The sequence below is a fragment of the Frieseomelitta varia genome, unplaced genomic scaffold (genome assembly GCF_011392965.1).
Source record: "Frieseomelitta varia isolate USP_RPSP 00005682 unplaced genomic scaffold, Fvar_1.2 scaffold_405, whole genome shotgun sequence".
In the NCBI taxonomy this organism is placed as follows: domain Eukaryota; kingdom Metazoa; phylum Arthropoda; class Insecta; order Hymenoptera; family Apidae; genus Frieseomelitta; species Frieseomelitta varia.
In genome coordinates this window covers 894,446-912,932 of record NW_025110152.1, presented here as the reverse complement: position 1 = coordinate 912,932, position 18,487 = coordinate 894,446, and the positions used below count along the sequence as shown (strand labels likewise).

The following is an 18,487-nucleotide window of genomic DNA, read 5'->3' as shown; positions in this document are numbered from 1 at the left end:
CATTTCTATCAATAAGTAAATATCTCCATAGTAATAATAAAAATAAAATATAATTTACAAATATTCTTATGTTAGGAGTTTATATACAGTCGATGTCGGTTTACAGGAAACATACTTTTCGGCAGAACGATTGCTTTGTTGTAGATGGCGCTGATTTCAATTTTGATGAGATAACGGTCGCTACAAAATTAGGACGTTAATTGCAAAAAGACCAACTAAAGGCGATTAATTTGTAAACTTTTGAACAGTGTCATCAAAACAGAGTGATTTTAGGCACTCAACTTCTTTCGTTATCTGTATGTAATTAATAATTATATCACTGATCGTAGTTATTTACATAATAATATTAACGATCAAAGAAGAAAAATCCGATGTTACCGCAGTACAATTTTTCTAATACGGATTTCGGTAAATTACACTTTTTATTTTATAATACAACACGCTAACATATCGTAAACTTAGTGCAACATGTACTTACACATTATTGAGATACAACCCAATAGCAGTTATAGCGAGTAACCAGAACATAGAAAAGATTTATCAGAACAAAAAGATTTATTTACAATCTATAATTTTACAAACTTATTTGCGCTATATACTTTCTATGTACAGTTCGCAACAATCATATACATGATCGTAGTAACTTTCCTTTTCCCCGAAACGCATGTACAAAAATCGTATAAAAATAATTTTCAATTGCTTTACGTTTTTGATCAATTCGAAACGGAACATTGTAAAATTGCACGCTATCCCACGATCGTTCAGACCACTTGGATCGATAAAAAAAATATCGTCGATGTTCTCGCTACGCTAAATATTAAAAATCTCTCCGGCGAAAGAACTGCAAAAAATTTTTCGCAAAAATTTGATGGATCAACAATTCGTATATTTCGAAAGAAAATTGAAAGAAACTCATCGATCGGACGCATGTTGCGAAATGTTTTCTTCTCATCTTCACACGCAATATCAAATAAATCATATAAATTAATGTACATACATATACATGTAATATATCGGTATATCGGTGTCAGTCGTGCATTTCATTAAAAATTCGTTTGCAATCCCGCTTCATTCAATGTAAACTCTCCTTTTCTCAATAAAAAATATTTCCATCTGTCTTTCTAACATTCTCAATAATTTCAGGTGCGTGGAGTATTCGCTTTCAATCCAGAGGATTAAAAAAGAAATAAAAGGAATAGAAAGAAGCGAGCGATGCTCACATAAAGCATAAAGTGTAAATCACACCTCTGACAAATGATGTCGATTTTTGCAATTGATTATCTCTCATGCATAGTAATATGATTGAAAAAGAAAGAGAAGATGATTTTCGAGAATTAAAAGAATTTAACACATTGCCAAATCATTCTCGAATGAAACGACTCGCGTTTAATTGTTTACAATGCAGAATACGCAAATTGTTTGTCCTTTTTTAAATAACACGCGAATCTCTCACGATCTGGCAATGCGCAGGTATTAAAATTAACTTAAAAAAAAAAACGTCGCTACGTGGACTCATTAAAACTACTCTCAATTAACTTAAAACAAACACTGTAAAAAATACGATAAGTCAGTTTTTATCAAACTTCCTGACCGATTACGATTAAAACGAGATATTTTAAAATAATTATTAATTCGCAACAGTAGCCTGCTTAATTAACATCCTCAATTTTCTCGTAGGAAAAGCACGCCGGTGAATTTAAGAAAAAATTGCTCCTCTATAAAAATCAGAGAACACGACGACCCTATCATACTTTTTTTCGCCTGCCTCCATTGAAACGAGGATCGGAGGATAATGAGAAACCTGTTTGCTGATTTCAGCGTTACATAAAATTGCAAAACTACGACCGATCTACGCGATTGTGTTGGCCGGGCAATTTCTGTCGGGAACCGGCGTGAACTGAATTCAAGTGCGTCGTTCGTAATTCTGCTGAAGCACAGAGAGACGGGGAGAGCTGTGAAATTTCCCTTTCAATTGCCAAACAGCGCCGCCTTTTGCCTGAACTGCGCTCGCCTCGCCGCCTTCTCCTCTTCTTCCCGTTTTCGCTCCTCCTGCTCCATGCGGATCTCATCCTCGAATTTGCTTGACTTCCGCAGCTGCTCGATCTGGAAATCACGATAATGCATCATTAACACCACGAGGATAACGTTGATCAACGAATCCAATTTGCTTAATCCTGAATTTGTCATCGCTGTGATTCGTTCCATCGTTGTTGTTAAAGACAATGGTGCGTATTAACTTATGAAACGAACTTGAGAAATAACATGTTCTTCGTTACGTTTAGATAATTTATGACTATCTATAACTCTCTTATAAAATTTCAGTTAACTTCGAGTGCAATAGCAATAGCAATTGCAGACTGTGAAGACTTGTGCTAACCCCTACATTCTTGCATACTTACAAAACCAATTAATTTAAGTAATATATTATTCTCACTAGTTAATTTAAGTAATATATTATCTGATTAATTTAAGTAACGTATTATATTTACAGTGGGAAGCATAGTTGAACCAACAACGATGGAAAAGAATTTTATTCCAATAGAAATAATGGAAGCGTTTGTACCTTGGCCTCGAAAAAGTGTTTAGCCCCTGTCACTCCTACTTCGTCCACGTCGACCTCGGTAAGACGTGCGAGCTGACCCAGCCCAGAATCCTGTTCCAATTCGCCAGCACGTGCCTTACGATAGATCAGTAGAAACTGTAACAAGTTATAAATAACTGCATTAGATAAAACCAGGCTAATATTACAGTAGTATCGTCAATCATTTTCCTAATGAGTCTCAATGAAATTTGACAGAATACAACAAACCTGAGCGCCTGGTATAAGTTTGAGACAACTTCCACGTGCTAACTTCTACATTTTTACATACATACAAAACTAATTAATTTAAGTAATGTATTATTCTAACTAATTAACTTAAGCAATATATTATTAATATAATACAATATATTATTTATTATATAAATATATAATATATTATAATTCATTTATATAATATAAAATATATATAATATATTGCTCAAGTTAATTAGTTAGAATAATATATAATATATATCTAATTAATTTAAGTAATATATTATATTTACAGTGGGAAGCATAATTGAATCAACGACTCGACAGAAAATCATAGACAATTTAGACTGAAGTCTCCTCAAAATAAAATCAGCACCAAGTCTCGAAAGTTCCAAGAGTTTCGGTGTCTTGCTCGAAGATTCGATTATTGAAAAATCAAAATCGTAAACTCATCTCTATAGTGTGCGTTATCATCCGACCGGAAGATACTATCGTTCGACAGCCCCGCCAGTACGTGTCGTTTCGATATAAAAACGATCAGCAGCCAAGGAAACGATGAGTAAGAAAAGAAGGTGGAAGATTGGTCAGCGTGTGTCCGCGAGAGTTCAGTGACGCGGGGTGATTCACGATGATCTATGAAACCGATCGCGTGTACGCGGATCGAACGCTTTGTTCGTTTGCACGCCACGAGAAGTCACGTAGGAACGTGCATCTGTGTGTGCATTTGCATCGGACAACAGGGCCTTCCTACGGCAACGCGTGCCTCAGCATTTGCGATTTATCCTTCCCCACTGCGACAGCCTGGCGAAAGTTCCCTTTAACGACACGCAAGTATATTTTGCTTCGCACGCTCCGATTCTTTTTTTTTCTCTCTCTCTCTTCTTCTTTAGAAGCCGTTGCTGAAGACTCAAAGAAGTTCTTCATCCGACGTTCTATAATCCGAAATATTTTTGGCACCGTTGACAAATCTAAGGAGAAAAGGATAAAAAAAAGGTTTGGGTTAGGTGTGAATTTTTTTAAAATCCAAGAAGAATTGCTCCATTCGCTTAAAACAATCTTGTTTCACAGCTGATGATTTGACACTTCGTTTCAACAGAGAAGAAAGAAGAAGCCAGTTTACAGGAGATTAAGAAGAGAAGGAAAGAAAGGAGAGAATCTCACTCTTTCAATAAAGAAGGAGAGCATTTCACTGAGACAGAACGGCTTGGCTCCCGTGAAGAGCAAACACTGTGGCCACAGTGAAGGAGCAACATGCCAAACACTCCATGGGGCGAGACTATTTTTATGGAGCGTGCATTGGGCGGCGAGTGTGCGACAACTCTCTGGTCAAATTAGAAAACGTAACAATTTCCACTTTGTTGGAGAATCAAGTTTGAAACGAAGCGGTTATTTCGTTAGGAATGGACAATAATTAGACTGAGGTTTATGTTACAATAATAGCGAGGTCCGTGTCCATTATTTATTCGAAAGTATTCGCCAGTGCGCCGACTTCCGGGAAAACGAACCTGTTACGTAAACAGAATCGCTTCCGGGTGCTTTTTATTTACATAGTTCTTCACCGGTTGCATATTTCATTATAGAGCGCGTTGAAAATGATCGCGATCAATGGGTGAAATGGCAAACCTCGCGGAAGGAGATCCGTCCGTCGCCGTCCTCGTCCACTTCCTGTATCATTGCCTTCAAACCGAGGTGAGTTTGCGGCGCTCCCAAGACCTCCATCATGCGCTTCAGCTCTGCTAAATCCAAGAAACCATCGTGGCCAGCGTCAAACCTGAAAAATATATCCAATACGATTAGTTGGGAACTCTGTCTTTGGAAATGTTCTACTGTTAGAGACGACCAAACACGTTCTAATTGTAAGGGCAAACTCTAGGATCGTTCTCTTTCTCGTCGAAGATTAGATAAAAGATGGAAATCTTGTTTCAACTCTTGCCTTAAGATCTGTTCCGATCTTTGCTATTGAATAAGCCCAACTCTCGAGTCACAAAATGTCGTTACAAAGTGTAATACGATCGAATTCGACGTTCGTATTCTAATGATACGAAGGGGACAACACGCCCCCTATTTCAGTGCCCCCTTTCATTTCATGAAAGTACTATTTAAGTATGCTAAAATACTATAATACTAATGTACTTACATAATATTATAATACTAAAATACTAAATTACTATAATACTAAAATACTAAATTACTATAATACTAAAATACTATAGTACTAATATACTTACATAATACTAAAAGCACTATTTAAGTATTTTATATTATAACACTAATATATTTAATATTATTTAAGGGTTTTATATTATAACACTAATATATTTAATACTATTTGAGTATTTTATATTATAATACTAATATATTTAATACTATTTAAGTTTTATATTATAACATTATTTTATGTTATACTACTAATATAGTTATATAATACTAAAAATACTATTTAATTATACTAATTAAAAAGTATATAAAGTAAAGTATATTTAAGTATACTTAAAAAGTATATAAAGTAAAGTATATTTAAGTATAATTAAAAAAGAAATGTGGTACTGAAATTTAAAATTTCTGTTTAAAAAGAAAGCGAAAATACATATAACTTAATCCAGTTATATGATTTTCAATCGTAAAATTAGGCCAGCTTCTTTAGGTTCAGAATCTGAGTTATGATAATGGTTTATCAGATAACGACACGCGCTCCTTTTTTTTTTCTTCTTCGTTCGATCAACGCGCCAAAGTAATTTGACCGAGCTTATACTCAGCTGGATAAAAGGAACTCTAGAAGTAAATAAAATTGAGCCAGCTTGAATTTTATCGTAAACTATTCTTCACGAGAAAAAAAAAAAAAAAAATGGAATTTGAATCACGTTGCGCAATCACTGTTCTATACGCACGTCCATTGATTAAATTCTCGATGATTCACGGTTTCCGACTCCTCTTACGACTCTTTTCCCCTGCGTTTCTCGACTCACTTTGATTGATAACAGGCTGGTAATTGTATGTGATTAACATTTAATTTCCAGTCCGAACGATATCTGGGGAAAACAATTTCCAGTGGCTCGTGTTCGAACGATAGGCTTCTTTGGCCAGAATAATTTAGAGAATACTATGAATTTTAATAACTTCGCTTGATTTCCTCCTTCCTTCTTTTACGCGTATCTCTCTTCGTATTCTAAAAAGAAAGAGCAGAGTTCTGTGAAACAGAATTCTATGAAACGAGCAGAGTAGACAAAAAAATTAGAAGTCAAAATTTTAAAAGCAGAATTCTATGGAAAGAGAAGAGTAGACAAAAAATTAGAAATCAGAGTATTAAGAGCAGAATTTTATGAAAAGAGCAGAGTAGACAAAAAATTAAAAATCAGAATTCTATGAAAAGAACAGAGTAGACAAAAAATTAGAAGTCAGAGTTCTAAGAGCCGAATTTTATGAAAAGAGCAGAGTAGACAAAAAATTAGAAATCAAAATTCTATGAAAAGAGCAGAGTAGACAAAAAATTAGAAGTCAGAGTTCTAAGAGCAGAATTTTATGAAAAATTTGAAAATTTGATCGACGAGAAGTCTCTGATAACTATAAAAAGAAGAGAGAGTTCGAATTTTCAATCTGCAATTTAATTTTTATTTCATGCTGTGTTCTCTTCTCGTTCAAGAAACATTGGAATATATACGGCACTGTATATCTATTTTTGAGCACTCTGAATTAATGAACAAGTTAATCGAATCGTTGGCATATAAGGCTAGAAGCTCTTTTCGTTCCGAGGTGAAGAGCAAGAATTGTTCGAAGGTCGAGGTTACGCGTTTGTAAGCATGGTCAAACAGCGCTGATCAATATGAGTGAAAGAGAACTGCAAACACATTTGTCCGAACTCGGGTTATCTCCGTTTGTATGTACGTCTGAATTGTTCACAGATCTCACAGCTAATTTCAATATTCGACTGATAAGCTTGTTTAATCTGCCTTGCTGACGTATCTGTCTCGAACTCATCGCCATACAATTGAATCTCTCTTTTTTCCTTTATTTTCAACGATTCGATATTTGGTTCATGGAATTATCTATAGTTATACTTAAACGACAATGCACGCTAACTTCGGTTTAGTAATTTTTAATACTTCTTTGTACTTAATGCTTCTCAATATTCTTATTTTCTTTATGTAATAATTTTTATATATATGTTTAATAATTTATATATCTATTCTTGTATATATTTATATTATAAAGAAGCATTAAGAATATAATATGAATATATTATATTTTTGTAATTATAATTATATTCTTAAAATTATAGTGTAGTGTTATAAAGAATATATATATATACACATATCTTAATATTCCTAATACTTCTTAATAACACTACACTATAGTTTTTAAGCATCGTTATGTAACTATAAAGCTCCATTGCAACGTAATTTCTCTCTAAGTTGTTTATCAAACTCTGTGAAATCCTATTACATTAACGCCATTCCGTTTCAATAAAATTAACATTGATCGCAATAATTTGCCAAAACTATTACTTCGAGTTGAATTTCTCAACTCTTTCTGAGTGACTCCAGAGAGTTGCTAGATTCTGCAACCTAGAAGAGATGACCTCCAACTTCTGACTTTTATTCCACGTTTGACCTTTCGATCCATTTTATCTCTCTCTCTCTCTCTCTCATTCACACTCCATTTATCTCACTTCCAACGAAAGATCCCCTCCACAACAACAGCAAAAGAAACAGAAAGAACCTACAAGAGAAATTTCATTTTCCATCGAATTTTTCATAATTTTCATAATACAAAAGTTTCACAATGTTGTTTCAATATTGTACCTGTTTTCCGTAGATTATAGAAAACGATCGTAAACGGGAATTGTTTGAAACCAGGCCAGCCAAGTTATTATACAACTATATGCAGGAGCAAACCAGGTATTGTTATCGCAAAATCGATTCTTGCACTATTGGCCGTGCACGATTCGTTTCCCAAGACTGTCCAGAGGGAATCGGGTCAAGGTGGCTGCCTAGTGACTTCTCGTCCGATATGCTCCTCTCACCCTTTTCTAGTACCATTCTTTCCGAGATCGATGCAGCGGAGATTTTCTTCTTTTGCGCTCGCGAACACGTCATCGTGTTTCTGCGCTCGTTAAGATTAAAAAAAAAAAAAAAAAAAAAAACGCCTCCAACTGTTCCCACTTTCTGTCTTCTCGATCGACTGGTCCTGATCCAAAAATTGGCCATTTATCTTCGACAATTGCCACCTGAATTTCAATCTTTTTTAAGTTCTGTTTGTACAGACAGAATAAATATTTGAAAATGCAAAATTATCACTTTCAGTCGATTCGGAGGCAACTGACTGATTGTGATGGCCAAAAGTATTAAAAAAAAAAAATGGTCAAAGATTTCGGGATTTCAGGTTTTCGCTTGTCCCAAATTCGTGGTTTTGTAAATAATCCAGATTATCCGTCCGAGCTCCAAGATTGGAAGTCAAATTGGAAACTTTTCGATCGAGGTTTCAAGTTGCAAAATACGGATCAATGAGGTATCTGACGAAGAAAAAACTCTACACTCGGCTCGGGAGTGTAACAAAAGAGGAACGGCGTTAATGGAAAAGTGCAATCGAGCGTGACTGCTGAATAGAAATGAAGAAAAAAAAAGAAAGAAAGGTCTTATTGTGCACGATCCTTAATATACGATGGATAGATGGCACGTTCTCGTGGTGGCGGCGCGTTGTATGTTGGAGATGTGCACTTGATTTCCGCTGAATCGCGGAAAACCTTTAAACCCGGATGAACCGAACGATAATGGCCGCTATTCAATGAATAGTCGGCTGCAGGTTTCAAAGCGAAGACAATGCGGAAACAACGTGCATCCGCAACAAATTTTCTCATAATCGACAACACTGAAACAAAGTTGCAACAAAGAAGCTCCGAAATTGCAGCTAATAAATTGAAAACGAATGACGAGGTCAGAAGAAATGAGATGAAGACAGCTGAATTCGAAAATGAAGCTTCGAAATTACAGCCACAAACAACAAAGTGAGGAGAACTGGGTTAAAGAACAGCTCGATCCTCGACAACAGGGGAATACCCTGGCACTGTTTGAGTATGATCTATATGAAAATATCTTCACGACACCAGGTCTGCCAGGTCGAATGAATTCTACACACTTTGCTTTTACGTATTCAGAACGCGTGACTTCTGCGAATGGTTTTGAAGTAACGGTTTCGCCTGTCGTTGTACATACATACAACAAACAAGCTGGCGCCAAACTTGGGACCGCATTCCGCGAGGATGAACCAATTTTCTTCCTAATAAACCGCTGGATGATACTTCTGATCGTTGGTGGGCTTGGGAAACCAAGCAAACTCCGATCGATTATGCATTCGGCGAGAAAGTGAAGCGGGCGGATATAATTAGGCTTTCGTTCCGTAGCGTTTCATCCATAACGAACAATGCGTCATGCCCCTCCCCCGTTTCAGATGGAAAGTTCTATCGGTTTCCATCGCGTGGATTCTTTCATAATATCGTATACCTCACGTACGAGTTGCTTCACGTATAACTGTCACGCCAAATAATTTAACTTCGCACATGTTCGAAGAAAGAAAAGATTGAGAATTGAAGTCTATTGAAGTTTGCCTTTCGAACTTAGAACCCTAGGTTCGTGTCTCATTCCTTGGATGAATCTGTCAATCAGGCAGTGCTAACACTCGAGTCAGTAATAGTCTCCCTAAAGTGACCTGTGAACAGTTATTTATAGGACAAATTCCAGTAGCTACTCTCTTGGATCATAGACAAAAATATAAGAAGACCTGCTGAGAATAGAACGGTACTCTCTTTTCCATCCTTGGCCACGATTGCAGCGTAGAATGAAACTTACTCTGAAAATTACAATTGTTGTTCCTCGACTTGCGACAATCCAACACGTTGTCAGATAATGAGAATGTTGGGACTCGTAGAACTCTGGTCTAGAAGTGGTGCCATAAAAGTCTTCAAAATGCAAGTAGCAATGAATTACCAATTGACTGAGAAATTACTAATGTTCCTAGAACAAAACGAGCAATATGTACATACTCACGAAAGAGATCAGACCTCAGTTGATAGCTTTCATCCGCGGTTTCATAGAGTCGGCATAGAGTGGCCATTCGATTCAATCACGCGTCTCATTTGAAAATTTAATCGGCGGGATTGGCGATCAAAGTGTGCAACGTGTGACGAGTGAATCACGTACTTTCAGAGTGTATGTACTTACTTGCTTAGACGCGTGTGAATCAAAGCGTTACGTGTACCTACGGTTAGTCACGGTCAGAACGAATTCAACGCGCGCGCAGTCTGACGACTTCCGGTACCGCGCAACCGACCCCCGCTGTCGCGCGTAGAATTTGGAAAACCATTGGCCAACCTTTCGAACGTGCCCCCCATGAAAAATAATTTCTACGTACGCACGCACACGCGTACGCATGAAGGCTGGAACAATGTAACGCAGGCACGTTGTGCATCGTGTTATGTACCGGTTTTCACGATTACAGATCGTGTCATATCGTGTAAGCGACGCACAGCCGGAATTTCTACCTCCGACGCGTGTAATTTAGCGGTAACGAGAGAGAGAACGCCTGTATGTATGTACCTCTCTCCTCGTGCGGCTCTCCAACTTGTTTGGTCGTCTGTAATTTATTACAAACAGCTTCAAGTTTCGGTGCTTCGGCACGTCGGATCATTTATCGATTTATTAGCCCCTCCGTAGAACGGTAATGGAAAACAGCGTATCCAATATAATTCAAATATTGCCACGTCAGGCTTCTCGCTGGAAAATTTTGTTAAATTTAATGACCAATAATTATTTTTATCATTCAGTAGTTGAGAAGAAGTATGTTAATTTTCTGAGAAACGGATGAACAACTGCTGAGTAGCTAAACAAATATTATAAACGACAAATAATGGGATATTAAAGATATTTACCAACTGCAACACAACCAGCATCGTGATCATAATTTAAAGGCGGAAGTAATTTGTCCTGATATGTTGTGTTATTGTTTCATGAAGCTAATGTATAATAATGTCATGCGCCATGCATACCCAGTGAACGCTGTTGCAATTTATATGTATATCTTCCACGTGGGAATTATACAGCGATTCCTATATTTTATTTTCTTTTTTTTCTTTTTTTTTGTATTTTGATTGTATTTCCTTGGATCATGAATCGCAAGAGTATATATGTATAAATCTGTATGCATTTAAATGTAGATTTTATCTTGAATACTAGGACAGATATTATTAGAGCAGAACAGACCTTTATGCTCATGTATACTCTTCTATCTTGATAATTTTAAAGGCCAGCTCGCTTCCACAAAAGAAGAGAGCCTGCGAGTGAAAATTTTTCCCAAATATCGAGCAGGAAATAATAACGAGAGAACGGTGACAGAGCGTCGAGAAGACCAATGTTTCGATAAGTAACTAAATATTTATCACGCTCGACTATAAATACATATCGCTGTTTTTGTAATGTGCTGTGATACACAGGTTCGCTGACATTTGATAAAACGTAGAAGTTTGTCACTTGCTGGTGGATGCGACCATGTAGGTTGCGTCTATCTGCTCACCACTTCCGTTTTCAATAATACCATCTCACCCCACTTTCTCTTGAAATTAACACCGACCACGGGATCAAATCAGAAGTAACAACTTTTCTAGGTTAGAAAGAATACCTTTTACACTGTTATCTTTTCACGACCACAAAAATTAATTATTTTGTAATTAAACTGATTGAGATTCATCAAAACTTACTTATTATTTACTCAGGTTACTTCCACTTTCAATAATCATCAGCTACGAGATTAGATCAGAAGTAATAATTTTCCTAGGTTAGAAAAAATATTTTCTACACTATTTCTATTATATTATCTACGTTATTTTTTCACAACCAGAAAATTAATTATTCTGTAATTAAACTGATTGAGATTCATCAAAACTTACTTATTATTTACTCTCCAATTATTTACTCAAGTTATTTCCGTTTTCAATAACCATCTCCCTCCACTTTGTCGTGAAATTAGCCACGAGATCAAATCAGAAGTAATCATTTTCCTAGGTTAAAAAGAATATTTTCTACACTGTTATTTTTTCACGACCACAAAAATTAATTATTCTGTAATTAAAATGATTGAGATTCATCAAAACTTATTTATTATTTACTCAGATTCCGCTTTCAATAATCATCTGACCTCACTTTGTCTTGAAATTAGAACCAACAACGAAATCAAATCAAAAGTAATAACTTTTTTAGGTTAGAAAGGGCATATCTACAGTATTTTTTTTTTTTTTTTTTTTTTAGTTTTTTTACGACCAGAGAAGGTTAATTATTCTGTGATTAAAAAACGATTGAAAACTTACTTAACGTCTTCCAATTATTTACTCAGGTCGACACAAGAAAATGAGTTTTACATTAGGCTACGATTTAAAATCGTTTAATTCCTACTTTCAACGCAGATGAGAAGAGTCATTAAGAAATTAGAATTATCGCGACACGTATCTTGGAGAAAATGGATTTTTGTGAAGTTTCCATCGTTAAAAATAGTTAATTGGTACGTAATTGTATCCAAACGGACGGAACACTGGTTTTGTGTAACACTATCTGAAACACAGCTAGAAATCGCGTTGTGAAATTCGCGGATACCGAACGACCTTTTACTTTTACGCGACAAAGAAACCACTGGTGCTGTTCGTTATCCGGCTTGATTGCGGTTCGAACCCGTGCTTGTTTCCCATCGAGTAAAAGTCTCTTTTTAAAAACCTCTTTAGCTGCGGTCAACGCCAAAATGAAATCGATCGCATCGGCCCGGTGCTTGTAAATTAAATGTCTAAATAAATTGGACAAAATCTTCCCTCGGTACAAAATTTTAAGAATTATTTAGAATTATTTGTTTTGCCTGGGTTATACTTAAAATATATCTAAAACTGAGAAAATATTGCAATTTTGGGACAAAGAGGTTAACTACTTGCGCTGGCAACTGATTGCGGACCATAACGAGTGACCAAACTGTCTACAATAATTCGTCGCTTTCTTTTTGAACTCGTCGGTATGATATTACTGGATAGAAATTATTGTGAAGTAATAAATTTATTATTTGTCTGTGTTATACTTAAAATATACCTAAAACTGAGAAAATATTGCAATTTTGAGATAAAAAATTGTCGACGTGGGGTGGCATTCGCGCATTATTTGGATTTTTGCAACTCTCGGGAAAAAGGTATCCTCACTTTCCCTTCCATTACAAACGAAAAAAACAAATTCTTGACTGTCAAAGTAGAGATTTGAAAACTTAAAAAAAAAAACTTAAAAAGACTTTGAAAACATTAAAAAAAATCTTAGAAAGAAACTTTAAAACTTTAAAATAAAACCAACACCATTGTGCATGATTTTTTTTTTTTTTACGAAGTTCTATCTGTTGAAATTATCGACAATTGTCATTGATACGGTTATGCTCTTCGCTGCGGTAAACGCTCCAAATATTTGTTTCTCTTCCGCAATAAAATAAAGTTCGAAGAACTTTTGTATAGTACAATTTCATGATTCACCGTGTACACAACATACGTAACGCAGATTTATCGCATAACAACTACTCTTTGTCAACAACCAGAGCCCAAGCTAAAATTGTCACCTCAATACTTCCAATGAATCAGACTCGACAAATACCTGATTTACGCACTCTGTCATTGACACTTCGATGAATCATAAAACTCACTTGTACAAAGTGATTTTTTAATCACTTTCTTCGTACGATCTAACTCTGTTCGAAAACAGAGGAGGAAAGAGGGCAAGAGAAACGTTCTTTGACGTTTCTGCGCAACATGACTAGACGTCATCACTTAACTAAAGACGAAAAATTGCCACAATAAGCGGTTTCCAAGTCTCTTGGAGTCGTTTTACGATTGCTGTGGCTCCTTTTTAAGAGTATTTACAACCGCGAGATTAAATTGCATCCGCGCGTGGGATGGTAAGGTGAGCAGTGCTTACGTCGCCACTCGACTCGAATTCTTCTAAACAGAGAGCACGATTGGAGCAAGGACGCGTTCGAAGAAGCACAAGGAAGAAGCCAAGGAATTTATTTTTGTCATTTTCGATTGGACTTTCGTAAGGATGCGGAGTTGTTACTCTCCAAAATCGGCGAATTGAACGAAAGAAAGAAAGACACGCCCGATCTCTCTCGTACAGCAAGTATATTCACTTTATATATTATTGGGATCGTGTCTCAAGCTCTATGTACACAACAGAAGAAACTCATCAACCGAACTGTCGGTTAAAATGTTTCGAGCGCTGAACTGTCGATTTTACTGTGTTAAACCTGGAATTTAAACTCTTAATGAGATTCACTTTCATCGTAATGGGCTACAAAACTAGTCCTCCCGTGATAAATTTCACTCGTTCGATTCGAGACTGCTTCACATCGACGATTACTTCTTGAAATCTATCTATAGCCTCTTCCTTACGTGACTCTTCGCAATTTCTAGAGATTCCTCGTAGAAATCAAAGTTCACTTGGCTTAAAATTTCGATGAAATTCTTTGGAAAGTATCCGGAGATCGTCGGGGCTAGAGGTCGAAGAAAGTATCGCCACATGCGGTGGAGTGATGAATTTCAACTGGGTTGAGGCTTTTGCGAGAGGCAGAGAAGCGGTCTGGCCCGTGGTTAGACCGACAAAACCAAGAACGCGAGGAAAAGTGGGTTTCTCCAATGGAGAGGACGAGGACTCCTTGGACAGAGTCTTTCAGGCGTCTTTCCGGCCGAGGTGCCATCCATCGCGCGCGACACGTTCGTCCACGTGCTTGCGGACTCGCGGTGAAACCTTCGTGGTGTCTCGGATTTACCGAGCTATCGCCTCCCGATACGTGCACTCGCGTAAATAATTTATCCGGCGGATTTCCTAAAGAGAAACGTGCTGTTTCGATCCTCGGGGTCCATTTCTTGACGATTCAGTACACTTTCTCGGTAATCGACCTCGTTGGACACTGCGGTCTTGGAAAGACGAAAGTCTTAGAGTGTATCATAAACGTTACAATTGCGTGTTTATTTTACGTGACTTACTCCAAAAAAAAAAAAAAGAGAATCGACTCTTCCGCAAATTAACACTATAATTGTACCAAAGTGGTCGAAATAACAGATTTATAATTTTATAACAATGTATTCTTGGATACTCGAATGATTTTTAGTCAGTTTAACCTTTTGCGCCACGCACGTCGAGAATTTTTTATTCCAAAATTGCAATATTCCATTAGTTTTGAGTAAAACAAAAAATAAATTTATTACTTCTCAATAATTTCGATTCAGTGATATCATACCGACCGAGTTCCAAAAGAAAGCGGCGAATTATTGTATACGGTCATTTTGGTCACTCGTTACGGTCCGCAATCGGTTGCCAGCGCAAGTGATTAAAAATCGTTTGCAACTTCGACTCCTGTTCATCGGGAGTTGTTTTTTTCTCCGTGTTTCGGCGAGCACCATATCTACTCTTTCGTGTATTCTATTCTGTTTGTTTGGTGTATTCTTGGATACTCAAATAATTTTTAGTCAGTTTAACCTCTTGCGCTGAAATGACGTGCCACGCACGTCGAAAATTTTTTGTTCCAAAATTGGAATTTTTTCATTCCTTCAGTTTTGAGTATATTTCAGTAAAACGAAATAGGCAAAACAAATAATAAATTTATTACTTCTCAATAATTTCGATCCGGTGATATCATAACAACGAGTTCCAAAAGAAAGCGACGAATTATCGTATACGGTCATTTTGGTCACTCGTTACGGTCCGCAATCGGTTGCCAGCGCAAGTGGTTAAAAATCGTTTGCAACTTCGACTCCTATTCATCGGCACTTTTTTTGTTTTTCTTTTTTCGTGTTTCGGCGAGTATCGTATCTACTCTTTCTTTTTTTTTTCCACTCGTTGAGTTTGTACATTCGTGTATTCTATTCTGTTTGTTTGGTGTATTGGACAAATGACGAAATAAGCGTGCACGCCGGGGGTTCAGTTTAGAAGATGCAGCGCGAGTGGCCCGGCCACACATCCACCCAGTTTCTGTGGCTTGTCAAACCTGCTGACTCTCCCCCCGGGTTGACTCCCTCAGAAATACCTGCAAGAAGAACAAGAGAGACGGAGGACAGACCTCGAGAGCCAGGTTTGCTCCGCGTCCTGGCTCCTCCAAACACACCTTGGGCTGTGCACGGGAGAGTTCACGGCGAGAACACTCTCTCCCTCTCTTTCTCTCTCTTTCTTGCTCTCTGGCCCGCCACGAAATAACTACGTCATCAATTCTACCATCTGCGGTTTCGTAACGACGCTCGCGTGACTCGCGATCGTTCTCTTCCCTTTTTCCACGTTCGCGAAAATCTGGCCGAGGCTCGATCGTAACTCTCTGGGAACTCACTGTGAACACACGCTCGCGCGTGTTTCCAGTCTATTCCTGGACGAGCAATCGTTTTCGGATGTTTCTTTTGGGGGGTGGTGGGGGATCGCCAACAGCGTTCGAACGTGAATGGTAGGATACTCGACACGGTTGTTGTACGTACAACTTGAAGATACTTGGGATTCGGTAACTTTTCAAAAAAATTCTACGAAACTCGCGAGAGCAACTTGTGCAGCAATTTACTTTCGTATTTTTCTACCGGTGATGAGAGGGAATATTTCGATAATTACGAATCGAAGAGCAGAAGAACGTCTTATTAATTATTCAGTGTATCTGACCGGGGAGAGAAACGTAATGAAGAGTCGCGATTCACTCTCGATTCCCTCACGCTTTATCTTCGAATCTTTGATAACAAACTTAAAGAACTTATCGATCAACTATATTGTCTATTCGACAAGTTCTTATTTCCATGGTAATTTGCTCGATCGTATAGACATTGATTATTATTTAGGGACATTTTCGGATGTCATCAACAGTCTAGTTATATAAATAGAAAAAAAAAAAAGTGAATTGTAATGTTCAATTCAGTTTCCGGCGGGACATTTAAAATGGCCATTCCCCCCCCCCCCTCTTCGCAAGAAATATGTATTATTTATTAGAGAAGTTTTACAAATAATCTGTGCAACTTTGCTATTTTAACACCGCAACAATATTGCTGATTTCGGATTTTCGTTCTTTAATTTTTAAAGGATGCGGAATATTCTTGTTGAAATTAATATCAATTTCTGTTTAGACAGGAAACGGAGTAATTGTATAAATCTATTTATATCAATTGTCGGATACGGATATTCTAGCGTTGATAGATATTTTCATTTGTTTATTTATATTAATATCTTTGCTAGCCAACCAAAGTCATATATGTATACAGTGGGGTGCAAAATTGAGTCAGTAACAAAAATTTTTAAGAAAAATATTTTTTATTGTTAAATAAAGTATAAAATCATGAAAATAAACTTGACTATCTAGTTAAGATTCTATATAGTTTTAGGAAACTGAAGCTATTTTTTAATCCTTAAGATTAGGTTTCTTCCTGGCTAAAAAAATTGAAAAACATAGAATCAATTTTGCACCAGAATTTTTTCATAGTCAGATTTACAAGCTTTATCATACCTTAATATTTTGTCCACAAGCCATTTGCTTAGATAATGTATATGTATATATATGCATAACTACCGCGTTAACAAAATAAATCTTTAATAAATCTACACTATAATTCGAGTGATATAAACAAAAATGAAAATAAAACTAATAAACTAAAAATAAAAATAAAACTAACTGTAATTAAATAAAAATAGCGACAAAAATAAATAACCAACTCTCAAATGAAACATGTCTGACGTAGAACGAAATGATAGATGTAGCACCAGGCTCCAAGATCGTAGATCGAACAATGCTGTGTTCGAGCTTTTCTACGCACAAAGAAATACCATAGAAAAATAGAGAGACCCTTCGCGCTGAAGGAAAGATATGGGTCCAAGGTTCTCGTTCCAAGAACCCCCACAACACACTCGTACAGCGTGGACAATACAACCCGACGATAAAAATGTTCACTACTTACGACTCGTCTGTAAAAATTACAGCGGCGAAGGGGCAGGGAGGAAGGGAGAGGAAAAAAAAAAAATAAAGAAATAAAGAAACGACGAAGGCCTGGCTCACCTGTTGAAGGTCTCCTCGTACTGTTTGATCTCGCGGCGGGACAGCTCGTGGAACTCCGTGTAAACGTTGACGAATTTGTACTGCTTTTTCACCTCCTTCCCTTCCTCGAGCTCCTCGTTGATCCTCTGCCTCCTGCTAAGCAGATTACTGAGCTCAGCGTCCGCCGGCATCCTGATCGCTTCCACTTCCACTCCTCGAATCTCTATCTAGCGATTTCGATCTCCGGCTCGCGATATATATAGATCTTGTGCTTGCCGATCGATTCGAAGGTACACACGAAGGAGATTTGAAAAGTATTAGCGTAAAAGGGAAAATTGGGAGGGATGCCAAGAAGGCTGTACAGCTGTCAAACTGGACACAGAAAAGAGAGAACGATGCGACCGGCGCGACGAGCCAGCGTGCACTGACGGTGTGCTGGGTGGCGCGGTTGGTAGGTACCTTTGGAAACCAGGGCCGTAGCAACGCGCGTATGTACCTACGACTGCAAGATTTATTATCGGAGCACATGAAGTTTCGTTTGTTTGATGAATATCAAATGTTGTTCTACTATTTGTTGATTATTTTGTTCTATTATTTGTTAAATTGTTTGTTTGATATTTTGTTCTATTATTTGTTTGTGTT

At 37.1% G+C, this 18,487-nt stretch overlaps 1 protein-coding gene and 1 long non-coding RNA gene across 2 annotated transcripts; both read right to left on the bottom strand.

Moving 5' to 3' along the window:
- Positions 1 to 536: 536 nt before the first annotated feature.
- LOC122531574 (EF-hand domain-containing protein D2 homolog) lies at positions 537 to 18,287 on the bottom strand. Its single transcript, XM_043659622.1, has 4 exons — positions 17,867 to 18,287; positions 4,418 to 4,565; positions 2,564 to 2,698; positions 537 to 2,103 (listed from the first exon to the last, which is right to left on the bottom strand). Exons 1-4 carry the CDS (start codon positions 18,034 to 18,036, stop codon positions 1,969 to 1,971), a joined length of 588 nt encoding a protein of 195 aa, XP_043515557.1. The 5' UTR covers positions 18,037 to 18,287; the 3' UTR covers positions 537 to 1,968.
- On the bottom strand, positions 8,730 to 11,574 carry LOC122531583. Its single transcript, XR_006307319.1, has 3 exons — positions 10,716 to 11,574; positions 10,384 to 10,560; positions 8,730 to 9,801 (listed from the first exon to the last, which is right to left on the bottom strand). It is a non-coding gene; the product is annotated as an uncharacterized LOC122531583 (long non-coding RNA).
- Positions 18,288 to 18,487: the final 200 nt, after the last annotated feature.

Excerpts from the sequence above, each read along its gene's own strand:
- LOC122531574 (XM_043659622.1), bottom strand. The coding sequence starts at position 18,036 with ATGCCGGCGGACGCTGAGCTCAGTAATCTGCTTAGCAGGAGGCAGAGG. Across the intron at positions 2,699-4,417 it reads GACGGATCTCCTTCCGCGAG|TTTCTACTGATCTATCGTAA; the intron begins GTTTGCCATTTC and ends AACTTGTTACAG. Across the intron at positions 2,104-2,563 it reads AACACTTTTTCGAGGCCAAG|ATCGAGCAGCTGCGGAAGTC; the intron begins GTACAAACGCTT and ends CGTGATTTCCAG.